This window comes from Bidens hawaiensis, unplaced genomic scaffold (genome assembly GCF_021521415.1).
Source record: "Bidens hawaiensis isolate Kalapana, Puna unplaced genomic scaffold, B.hawaiensis_p1.1 tig00006961_1, whole genome shotgun sequence".
Classification (NCBI taxonomy): domain Eukaryota; kingdom Viridiplantae; phylum Streptophyta; class Magnoliopsida; order Asterales; family Asteraceae; genus Bidens; species Bidens hawaiensis.
Window position 1 is genome coordinate 1,149,148 of NW_027491477.1, and position 12,338 is coordinate 1,161,485.

Below are 12,338 nucleotides of genomic sequence, written 5' to 3' on the forward strand. Positions count from 1 at the left end.
CATGTCTTATATGATGGTATGTTAAAATGTTGGTAATTGTATAATATTTTTATTGATACATGTGAATGTTGTATTTATGCCCTTGCTAATAGTTTTTATACATGTGAAATGCTTGAATTATAAAGGATATGTAATAAATTAACTTGGCATTGACAATCTCATGACACCTATCAAATTATATGGAAGATAAAAAATGGCATATTTGATTCTGTTTTAAAGCATTATAATACATTTATATGTTTCAAGTTAGAGTAAAAAAAAAATATTTCTTATAAGTAATGAACACATGTGTTTCATACAGTCATATTATAACTTGTTTTACTTTGTGATATGTTATAAAGCCATGCATTTTATAATCTAGCTTTATGTATATATTGTGTCCCATATGTTATTAATTTTGAAAAGAACATCAAAGGATCAAAGTTGTGGTATATGATCACATGTTATAACATGACTAAATAGTGATCAAGATTTATTTATAATATGACACCGTTGTGTCAAACTCACTAAAGCTTATTATAAATTTATAGAAGCGTGTAAGATTTTAGACCGCTAAATCTTAATGATTTTGTCACATCTTCTCAATTGATGTCATGTGATGAGAAGAATATTTATGAGTAAAGGTTGGATAAAATAGTTTTCATCTCAAATATGATCTTGAAGTAACAAGATTTTAGTAAATATACAAGGTTTGAGACGACCACCATGAAAATGCCCACTATGATAGTTTTGTGGTGCTAATCCATTATTTGAAGCGAATGTGATGTCAAAATGATCATTGTGAGAGATTGTGATCATGTACATAACTAAGGAAATTGTATGTGTGTTACCATGAATATTATATGGTTAATAATCCATTCCTCGAAGTTAATGTTATGTGAATGACCGGTCTAAAGTCTTTGATCATGGTAATTGAAAAAAAATGTTTATGATCAATAATGAGATAACTATGTTAATAATGTGATGATTATACAATGATCGTTATAAAGGTAATAGTCATGGTTAAATAAGCAAATTGTAGTGACCCTTGCGTTAATAATGAGATCAACCATGTCGATATTAAAATTTACCACACGAAGTGGCGCACCAAGGAAGTGATTATACGAGAATAAATACATAAAATGTGTTATAACATGAACACTTGAAACAATAATACAATATTATCTCGTATTTTCTGTCGTGTATCAAGCAAACACGAGTGAAACTAAAACATATATGATCATAAACAGGAAATTTATGGATCATGATTTTTTAATATATTGATTTGACCGGTTAGAACATTCCGAGTCATTGATGATGTGAAAATATTGAAGAACCGAAAAGTTTTTCATGGTAATTAAACATACGATGTTTGCTCTCAATGGGAAGTTAATTATTAACCAACTAAGTTGGGTGTAAATCTCTGATATACTATGAAAATTATAAAAGGATATGCATATCCCGACATGATACCATTTAGTGTATTTAAATTGATGCATCGTCTAAATGGTTATCAAATTCGCAACCTGCAGTTTGCGTGACTTGTGACTTAGCTGATAGCAAGCACATTCTTATAGAATATTTTGATTAATGCGGATGATCTTAATTCCCATATCACTAATGATTATCGGAATAAGTGTTAACTACATGTGATGAATGTTGTTGCAAAATTGCTTTTGTCGAAGAGGACGAACAAACGATCTCCGATTGATTGCAAATCCAATAATCATGAGAGCAAAAGTTCATATGTGTACAATGTAACATGTGTTTTTACATATTGATGCTAATTCACATCAGGCCAATAAATTATAATACTTCCTCCCTGTTACAACTGGGTTTAGGTCAGAAACCAAAGATTTTTCATATGTGATTTTTGGTGTGCGGTATGTATTAAAATTGATCCACCACACACAAAGATGTGACTTCAAGGAAAGTTGAGAATATATGTTGGATGTAGAAAAATATTCATAACTATGAATTTAGAGTCATTAATGTGGTATTCGTTTACGAATCAGTTTATTGATTTCTACTTTAACAAAATAATTTTTCCAACATGAGGGGGAAGATAAGAAGCAGTTGAAAATAACAACGAAAAAAAGTTGCAATGAATTATCATTATGTCATATTGATCCTCAAGCGAAAAAAAGTATGAATCATAAATTTAAAAGATAATTCATTTATAAGAATATGTGAATTAATTACTAGACGTATTTACTGACCTGAACAAAGTGACTAGCCAAGTCGCATATACCAACTGCTAGTGCTCCAATTATGATTAGTGTCCCTGAAGGACAACAATATATTGTTGCTAAGTATATGGCACGCCTGAAGCATGCTAGACAATTTGGTTCCCACAATAAAAATCCTCGAAAATGAAGTAGGTAATTAAAATGGTCAAGTCGAGGTATAGTAAAAGGGTCTCTAGAATAGACATTAGACATGATGGTTCCAGAAGAACATCAGGTACCTGAATAAAGAGATCTCAACAAACTATATCATGTCTAGATATATATGGAATCGTAAAAAAGATCGACGTCGTTGATAATTTTGTATAACGCTTGAAATAATGAAAACGTTGAGGATTAAGAACTACGGTCTGCCGAAAAATGAGATATAAAAATGATTGGCCAAAGTAGCAAGACGCAAACACGGTAGAATTGAATTCTCTAAATAACGGAAAGTATGTTGGACCAGCAGTCCGTACAACTAAAGTTGTAAAATATGTTAGATACAAACGGGTATTGTATATTAGTTATGAATATTCATCAAGTGATAAATTGCAAAATTGATGGCACAAGAATTTTTGCAAAGACCCATGATTAATTATGAGGAGACACATTCTCCAATGATGGAAGCAACGACTTTCCGATAACTAAACAATCTGGTAATACAAAAAGAGAATTGATATGCGTCCAATAAATATTGTTATTCAGTTGATATTGAGATTTACAAGAAAATCTATGAAGGATTTGAATTGTCAAGTCATGTAAAATAAGTTCTCGAGAACGATATGATTGTATTGTATAAATTTGGATCCGAGTACATATTATTCTTGTATACATTGATGAATGGAATATATATGAAACTCCTGGTGAGTTTCCTAACAAGATTTATTGGTTAAAAGTAAGCATCTTAAGGATGTAATTCCTATGCATTAATAAGAATGGTACAATATGGAATAAAATTAAAATAATTCTTGATGACATCTTTAAATATGACATAGAAATGAATGTGCTAACCAGATAAAGTTTATGTGTCAAACTCTTGAAGAGTAAATTTGTATACATGATTGGTTAACATGGAAGGAAGTCCATGATGGATTGCAAAACCTTTTGAGTCGTATATTGTATACATGATTGGTTAACATAGAAGGGAGTTCATGACAATTTATGCGTGCATGAAGCATTTAAGCTAAAAGCTCAAGGTATTTATTATATGAAATTAACAAGTTCTATACGTGAACTATAAAAGCCAAGTTAGAAATGAGTCAAATGACATTATCAACTCGGTGATTATCTCTTGGAAAAGAGATACGACTATGATATATTTGATCCATGTATGGAATATTTTAATACTAAATCAATAATATCATGTTGATGATTGCATTGTATCTTATAAAGAGATGGTATGCGTATAGAGCATTTCTATGATGACATTTTTATAAATCAAACTTCATATATAAAATGTTGGAGCATGAATGAAGTTCATCTCATATAAAACAAATACTCTAATTCAAAATTCAACATTTTAGTCAAGAAGTACTATAGTTTATTGCAACTGGTGTAAAATTTTGTTGCTAGTTATACACAACTAGATATATTATTTATTTATATTTATTGATAAGATATAACTTGTTTCAAGTGAAGAGGCTTCGAAATGAGCTAAACATAAATATTTTGATACATTCAAGGTATGAAAGATACGAGTCTATATTTTACTTTTGGAATGAGCTAAACATAAATATTTTGATACATTCAAGGTGTGAAAGATACGAGTCTATATTTTACTTTTGAAATGAGCTAAACATATAAATTTTGATACATTCAAGGTATGAAAGATACGAGTTTATATTTTACTAACCCGTAATAAAAAGGGTTTGGTTAGTTATGTTGATGCAGGGAATGTAATATAGCAAACTCATAGATGTTGTGGTACTTATTTACAAGATGAGGCACTACAAGTCACTTATATAAAAGATGATGTACTATTAGTCATACACGAAGAATTCTCCAAATAATGAAGTGTGTGCTACAAGATCAAGCGGCGGATTCTTAACTATAAAAGTCTCAACCAAACTTTCCAAGAAGATCGAAACCCATAACTTACGGATGTATAAATGAGGGGGAGTATTATACGCGTTGCACTCTTTTTTTCTTAGCTATGGTTTTGTCCTAATGGGTTTTCCTAGCAAGGTTTTTAATGAGGCAACAACAAACATATTTCATCATGTGGATAGTCAATGGGGAGTGTTATGAATACATTTTAATATAGTGACTCTCCACATGCATAACCTCCATCTATTCATTACCTTTGTATTAATGCAATGTCTTTATAAATAGATGTATCTTGTATTTGGTTATGGACATCAATAAGAATCAATCTCTTTCTCTTTATCATCTCTACATGTAAATGATCGTGTATGGATCTTGCTAATAGGTCGTTGTTTTACAACAGTTTACTATTTTTTGGTGATTTTTTTTACTCTTATAAATAGATAGATTGTTTAAATAAGGTGTGGGTTCGTCCAGTGGTATGAATTAGCTAGCTTATATTAAGAATTTTAAATAGCTATTTCGTATAGTATAACTTCTAGTGTGTCACCTAATGTTCACACATGCTTAACAAAAGTTATGCTTTGTTGATGTAGACTAATACATCACAAGTTTGGATCGTGTGTGTAATCGGTTCTTATTCGTGTATACATGTATATTTAAAGTATACGCATACGTATGATATAAAAAGATATCGCGGTTATGTGTGAGTTATCTACTATACATTATGGCGATCTAAACACATTGTAGGTCTCTAACAAAGTTGCCGAGTTTCTAGAAAGTGACAACAATACTAGATTACTAGTTATGCCATTTGACAGAAAAGATAAGGTGTGTGACTATTTTAGCCACTCCATTGTAGATCAACAATGATTGATGTGGTATATGAAAACCCTCTGTATTACTTTAGCCACTCCACATGTATTTTATCACTGAGATCTCTAACAAACAATCTAACAAATATAAAGATCTTTTTCTTTATGCCTTTTCTTTTTGTATGAGAGAGAGAGAGAGAGAGAGAGAGAGAGCACGAGGGGGAGAGAAAGCGTTTGAAAAATAAATACCAGTTTAAATGGGAGATGAATAAACATAAACAGGTTCACATATTGTACTAAATGGACGTTCGTGTCACTAAAGTTGCAATATGCAATCGTATTGGGTGATACAACATAATCTAGGCATCTCTTATCATATTTGAGATACACGAGCAAAAAGTGTGATGTGAAAATCGACAACATAGACATGCATGATGGCATTCATAGCCTAACGGGATCAAACTGATTATGAGGTTGTTTGGGATGCCTTATTTTTAGGGGTGCAAACGAGCCGAGCTGATCGCGAGCTACTCGGGATTGGCTCGTTAAAAAGCTCGAACGAGCCGAGCTTAATTGAGCCCGAGCCCGAGCTCAAGCCTAAAAGTAAGCTCGTTTAATAAACGAGCCCGAGCCCGAGCTTCACCTATTGAGCTCGAGCCGGCTCGCGAGCCTAAACGAGCCTGCCATTTATATAATTTTTCAAATTATATATTTAATAATTATTAATATATATATATATATATTGTTAATATATATTTTTATAAAAAATAAATAAAAATAACTAAATAATATATATATATATATATATATATTAGTTTATACAGAAAATTATAAAAGATAATAATATATAAAAATAATTATATTATTTAAAAAATAACAAATAAATGGTAAACGAGCTGAGCCCGAACTGAGCTCGAACTGAAAAATCTACTCACGAGCCAAGCTCGAGCTTTGGAAATTGAGCTCGAAACCAGCCGAGCTCGAGCTCGAGCTCTGTGTAAGTTAAACGAGCCGAGCTCGGGCTCGGCTCGTTTGCACCCCTACTTATTTTTACCTCCTTATAACTTATTTTTAAAATAAGTTATAAGTTACAATATCGTAACTTATCATGACCTAAATGCCCCGTAAGTGACCACTATAGACATCAAGTTGCCTTATATATGTTTTTGTTTGGAAGTTAATTATAACTTGACCTTGATTGATATTGTGACCAAGTCCAAATTGAAGCGTTAAACAAGTGGAATAACCAACCCGTTCAAAGTGAAGCAGTTATTAAAGCTAACCAAATATCAAAGATATTTAGTTTCTAGCATGCCCAAATATCTCTTTCACCTGCAAACTTATTATTATTCCTGATTTGCTTCAAAGTTTCCCTTCATTTTTATAATAATAATAATAATAATAATAATAATAATAATAATAATAATAATTCAATTCAATCAATACCCTTTATTTTTATTTTCATCTCCTCCGATCAATCATCCGCCATGGTTAGTTAGTTACTTCATTCTAAACACATTAATCTCCCACCTTTTGTTTGTGTAGTGGTTAATAATCTATTTATTTGCTATTAATTAGTAATTTGGTGTTCCATCCTTGAGTTTCAAACCCTAATTTGCTGTTGTCTTTTGAGCTCCTGGATCTGATTCTACCTAATTTTGATGATAATTGTTTCCAATTATTTTAGGAATTGTTGTCTTTTACCTGTTGATTTTAGTTACTTCAGGCAGATGGTGTTTTTTTTAAGAACGACTTTCTTCGTATTCAGGCAGATTGTTTTTATTTTTTCACAAATTTTAAATTACCAATTTAATGTGATAAATATGCTCATTATTTGTTTGATATCATTTACAATATTGCTGCAAGAGCTAGTATATTATTGGTTTTTTCTAGGGGTGTGAAAAATTATGATTTATGACACGAAATTCGCGGGTTTGGGTCAGGGTCAGTTTTGGGTTAAACCCCCAAACCCTGTTAGCTAAACGGGTTGGGTTCAAGTCAACTCACGTGGGTTGACCCATTTAATTTTTATTTGTTTTTTTAATGTATTTTATGTTACAAATTAAACCGGTTGGGTATTTTATTCCGAAGTGTAAAACTAAAAATGAAATTTACACAAGATTTTATTATTAAAATGTATTTTTTATATAAATTTGTACTTTTTGTTGTAAAAATGTAAATTTAAAATATTAATATGTGAAAAACAAATTATAATTTCGGGTCAAAGGGGTCGTGTTCGGGTTCGGGTTCACGAGTCTGACATGATTTTCAGGCTGTGTTCTGGTTCGTGTTCGTGTTCGGTTTCGGTTGGGCCCGCCAACTCGCAAGCACGACTCGTTTAACACCACCTAAGGCCTCAACTTTCTTCAAAAGTGCTCAATTGTGATAGTTTATGATACTATTAATTTCTTACGCTCAGTAGTGTCTATGTATGAATAATAGTTGTTTAAAGACAAACTATACTAAGTGATTGTGTTGATACTTGATAAGTGCTGCTGTATGTGTTATTGTCTTTTCATAATAGCTATATAATATGCAAGTTGGGTTGTATCTTTATTTTATTATTGATGTTGAACCTTGTGGGGGTTAGTCAACATATTTAATGTTCTTTGTTTGGACCCTATGCAGCATTGACACATATTATTTGGTTAGTCTGTTGGAACGCTTTTTATTATCCAATTTTGGAGTTTGTATGTGGTTGATTGTTAATATATGTAGGCTAACGCGGCATCTGGGATGGCGGTGCATGATGAATGCAAGCTAAGGTTTCTGGAGTTAAAGGCTAAAAGAACCTTCCGATACATTATCTTCAAGATTGAAGAGAAACAAAAGCAAGTGATTGTGGAAAAAGTTGGCGAGCCGACTCAAAGCCACCAGGATTTTGCTGCTTGTCTTCCTGAGTCCGAGTGTCGTTATGCTGTTTTCGACTATGACTTTGTTACAGAAGAGAATTGCCAAAAAAGCAGGATCTTTTTCATTGCATGGTAATCATAATAAGACGTTGAAAGAAAATTTATTTATTTTTTTTAGAATCATGGTGTAATTGTTCTTTTATTTTGTTAATTTTGTAAAGGTCTCCTGACACTGCACGGGTGAGAAGCAAGATGATTTATGCAAGCTCTAAGGATAGATTCAAGAGGGAATTAGATGGGATTCAGGTGGAGCTTCAAGCAACGGATCCAACAGAGATGGATCTTGAGGTTTTTAAAAGCCGGGCCAACTAATTAAATGGTATGGTCATTGCTTTAGAGATGTTAATAGTTTGCATTTTTGGGTTTATGGATGATGATGGTTTGTTGTCAACTGTTGGTCTTCTATCTTTGTCTACAAATGTTTTGTGTTGGAATACACCCGGATGATAATAACTTTTGGTAATGTTTGATGTGTCGATTTTAGAAGACAGGAAATGAATTCATAAGCTTGGTGAAAACAAAACAATCAAAACATTTATACACATTCAAGAACATAGACCTGAACAGGGCACATGAATCTTTTGGTTTTGAATATTTTCCTTCTGCACCTTTTAGCAGCAGTTGGTTTCAAGAATCAAGATCCCATCCTTCAATCTATTATTTTTAATTGCTTTTAAACAATTTTTAAAATGCAATTAAACTGTTTGATATCGGTCAAATGAACCACTTACTTGCTCAGTGATGGGTTTACATTGGTTAATGGTTCCTGCCTTTGCGGGTTGAGTAGAACTGTGACAAGTAAAAAGAGCTTCCTTACAAACCACTACAAGATTTATTCACTCATTTACGTTGGGCATGCTTTACATATTTCTATACAAAGGGAGCGAATATTGCATCTTCAACTAAGTTCAACAACCAGCGGATAGCACAAAAGCACATACATTTGTCTTCGTTTGTTACATTATGCCACAATAGTTGTGTGGTACACATCACATCAATCAAGCCCATTTGTGCTGATACTCACCGCAAAACAACGAATGACACTCATTAACACCATAATCCATTGGTAAGGATGACTCCTAGTATCAACATAAATCCATTCTAGAATCGCGATACTTGGTTGGAAATTAGGTTGGGATTAATAAGACTTTTGACAAATTGCCGACAAATGTTTCTTTGTACACCGTATTTCATAGCTTTCACCTCTACCAATTTGGCTTCGTTAGGTGCCTCCAGTGCTTACAAAAACTTTGTCTAGACTACTTTAACCTGCAAACATTAAACAATTGAATAGTAATTCTATATAAATAATATTGCTACATCTAGATGAGGATATGGAGCATGAGATCTCTCCATGCTCAAATTATAAGATATCGGTCATGGTGTAACAGGGATCGATATTGGTGGTTTCAAGACAAGGATACGCTTCTTCTGGCCTAACACTTTCCTCTCACAATTGTGGGTCATCAACACCACCCTGAAGAGATCCGTGTTATCATATTTTTTGTGTTGTACTGATTATACCTTTCATACAATTTATCAAAATAAAAAACAAAAAAAAGTGTTAGTTTATAAAGAACTTAACATAACCGTTATAAATATAACATATCCGTTATTTAAGTATTAATTAAGAAGTGTTCTAATGTCCGTCTAAGAGCGATCAATAACATGCTAACACATTTTAAAATGAGTGACCATATACGAAGAATTATTGCGTTTGTTACTTTTTCTAACAACGTGCGTGTATGTTTCATAGACACACGAGTGGTGGATCCATGTCCTGTCATTATACTTCTTCCATATCAATTTCAGTACAATTTGAACCAATATCAGACAAGATATTTATTTGCAGACCAACCGGTATGTTTTGATGGTTAGACATGGAAGAAACTACTAGTACTAGAAACTAATGAGAGACAAATGACAACAAAAGCAAACTGTTTTTAATTAGCAAATAATATGTAATGGAGACAAGCCTCAACCTTGTAACCTACCAAACACGTATATTCCATATTTATACAATAAGTAAATTATCAGGTTATGAATTTTATTCTGGCGTCCCCACACGCACATTAAATTTTGGTTTTCATGACAGAAAATGGACTGTTTTTTACCTTGTATTCTTTTAACCCGTGTGTATTTTTTTAAGGAAATTATGATTAATTGCGGAAGCACTAGGCCTGTCAAATTTGACCCATTAACCATCTCAAAAATGGGTTGATACGGGTCATTTTTTAAAAGTTTTGGGTTGATATGGATGACTGTTTCTCATAGAACGGGCCATATGATCTGGCATGTTCAGACGTTTCCATCCATTACTTAAATCCTCGTAACTCCAAACGTAGTAAGAGCGTGCCCTTTTTAAGTTAGATCCTTTTCCGACTCATTTTCTATGTCTTGATGGACTGATGGTTAAAATATGAATACATTCATTCATGTACATCTTTCTTCCATTTATTTTCATGTAAACTTTCATAAAACATGTATTCACTCGCATCACGACGACAAAAATCCCTGCCTAACTCCATACATTTCTAACCTAAAATGTATCCAATTTCATTAGCATTTTTATGACTACCAAAACTCCAAAACAATCAAAGTTATAGACTGCCAAACTACGAGTATATATATCATGTTCATGTTAAGTGTTCATCTCACTCGCTCTTAACGTATCAAGCTTAAATATAGAACGTTTTGAGGAGTCCCTCGAAGAAAATAGTGCTTAATTTGACAACATGTTGGCCTTCTTAAACGCTCACTTCTTGGCTCTCGTCTTCGGTCTCTTAGGTATTGTTTTATATCATCGAATGCCAATTAGTGACCGCTTTGGTCTGTTTAGTGACTACTTATGACTCATAAAGATGGCTTTAATTGTATATTTGATGCTTATGCAGGTAATATTATATCGTTTCTTGTGTTCCTAGCCCCCCTGTAAGTCACACAAACTCAAACCATTGTTTCAACTAGTATTAAAATCATGATTCTTTTTTATAAATTTTTTAATTGTTTTACTTCTTTAGGCCAACATTTTACAAGATTTACCGAAAGAAATCCTCGGAAGGATACCAAGCAGTACCCTACATGGTGGCTCTCTTTAGTGCAGCGTTGTTGTTGTACTATGCGGTTCTGAAGACGAATGCGGACATGATCATCAGCATCAACTGCATTGGATGTTTTATTGAAATAGCTTACCTTTCAATATACATATTTTATGCAACTAACAGTTCCAGGGTACAAAATCTTAACCACACTGATAAAAAGTTTTTTGCTCTCCTTATCAAAACCCCTAGCTTTGACAGTTCCATCATGTTACTAACAATGTTGCTTTTAGATATCCACAATAAAGTTTATATCTATATTCAACGTGGGTGGACTCGGCACGGTTATGCTAGTCTCTTTGATGTTGGTGAAAGGCCCCAAAAGAGTTGAACTTGTAGCCTGGATTTGTGCAGTCATCAATCTAGCAGTCTTCGCGGCACCTCTAAGCATCATGGTAAGAGCATATAGCAACCACACGAACGTCACAAAAATAACTATGATCCAAATATGATCTGTTCGTGCAGAGGAGAGTGATTCGAACAAGGAGTGTGGAGTACATGCCGTTCATGCTCTCCTTCTCTCTCACCTTGTGTGCCACTGCATGGTTCTTCTATGGCTTCTTTGTAAACGATTTTTATATAGCGGTAAGTAAAGAGCGTTTTTAGCTACTCACGTTTTCGTCATTATTCGTTTTTAAGATAATGATGTTGGTTTGGGTTAATAGGTACCAAATGTAGCTGGATTCTTGTTTGGGATAGCTCAGATGATACTTTATTGCATATACAAGGATTCCAATAAGAAAAATGATAAGGATCAAACAGAGAAACCGAATAAAAAACGTACAGATAAAGAAGAATTTGAGGTGGAAGTGACTGTTAACAACCAATCCAACCGTCACGAATAATAAATTGGTTCAAGAAACGAGAGAATAAGCATATTTTGTAAGAGTTATAAGTGTTATCAAGATTTTCTATTCACATGTATGGTTGATTGTAATATGAAAAGGCTGAAGTGAAGTACCCTTGTGGGTTCTAGTATTGGGGTTACAGGTTTAATAATTCATTATCATTATGTTCTGTAGGTTATTATTATTATAATTTCATTACTTTCAATGAAAGCTAAAGCAAAAAATATGTAGTCGTAATATAGGTCCAAAAGGGTTCTGAATTATAGATAGAAACCACCCAGCCACCACCGCCGCCTCAAACCACCGTTCAATTCCGGCAGTCCGTTGCAGCTTCCACCGGTCACGAGCACCTGCCGTCGTGTTGCTGCACGCCTGCACCACCGCCGTCAACCGTCAACCCAGCTTCACCCTCCCT

At 33.2% G+C, this 12,338-nt stretch overlaps 2 protein-coding genes across 2 annotated transcripts; both read left to right on the forward strand.

The window, feature by feature from the left end:
• The first annotated feature begins 6,528 nt into the window (after positions 1–6,528).
• On the forward strand, positions 6,529–8,447 carry LOC143633990 (actin-depolymerizing factor 1). The gene is made up of 3 exons (XM_077102189.1): positions 6,529–6,555; positions 7,784–8,049; positions 8,139–8,447. The coding sequence occupies exons 1-3, from the start codon at positions 6,553–6,555 to the stop codon at positions 8,287–8,289; spliced, it is 420 nt and encodes a 139-aa protein (XP_076958304.1). The 5' UTR covers positions 6,529–6,552; the 3' UTR covers positions 8,290–8,447.
• Positions 8,448–10,712: 2,265 nt separating this feature from the next.
• LOC143633974 (bidirectional sugar transporter NEC1-like) lies at positions 10,713–12,066 on the forward strand. Its single transcript, XM_077102176.1, has 6 exons — positions 10,713–10,764; positions 10,872–10,908; positions 10,998–11,208; positions 11,309–11,470; positions 11,541–11,660; positions 11,741–12,066. Exons 1-6 carry the CDS (start codon positions 10,713–10,715, stop codon positions 11,918–11,920), a joined length of 762 nt encoding a protein of 253 aa, XP_076958291.1. The 3' UTR covers positions 11,921–12,066.
• The last annotated feature ends 272 nt before the right edge of the window (positions 12,067–12,338 follow it).

Bases quoted from the DNA above. Each gene is read 5' to 3' on its own strand.
- LOC143633990 (XM_077102189.1), top strand. The intron at 8,050-8,138 runs GTAATCATAATA...AATTTTGTAAAG, and splicing joins AGGATCTTTTTCATTGCATG to GTCTCCTGACACTGCACGGG.
- LOC143633974 (XM_077102176.1), top strand. From the start codon at position 10,713: ATGTTGGCCTTCTTAAACGCTCACTTCTTGGCTCTCGTCTTCGGTCTC. The intron at 10,765-10,871 runs GTATTGTTTTAT...ATGCTTATGCAG, and splicing joins TCTCGTCTTCGGTCTCTTAG to GTAATATTATATCGTTTCTT. The intron at 11,209-11,308 runs GTACAAAATCTT...TGTTGCTTTTAG, and splicing joins ATGCAACTAACAGTTCCAGG to ATATCCACAATAAAGTTTAT.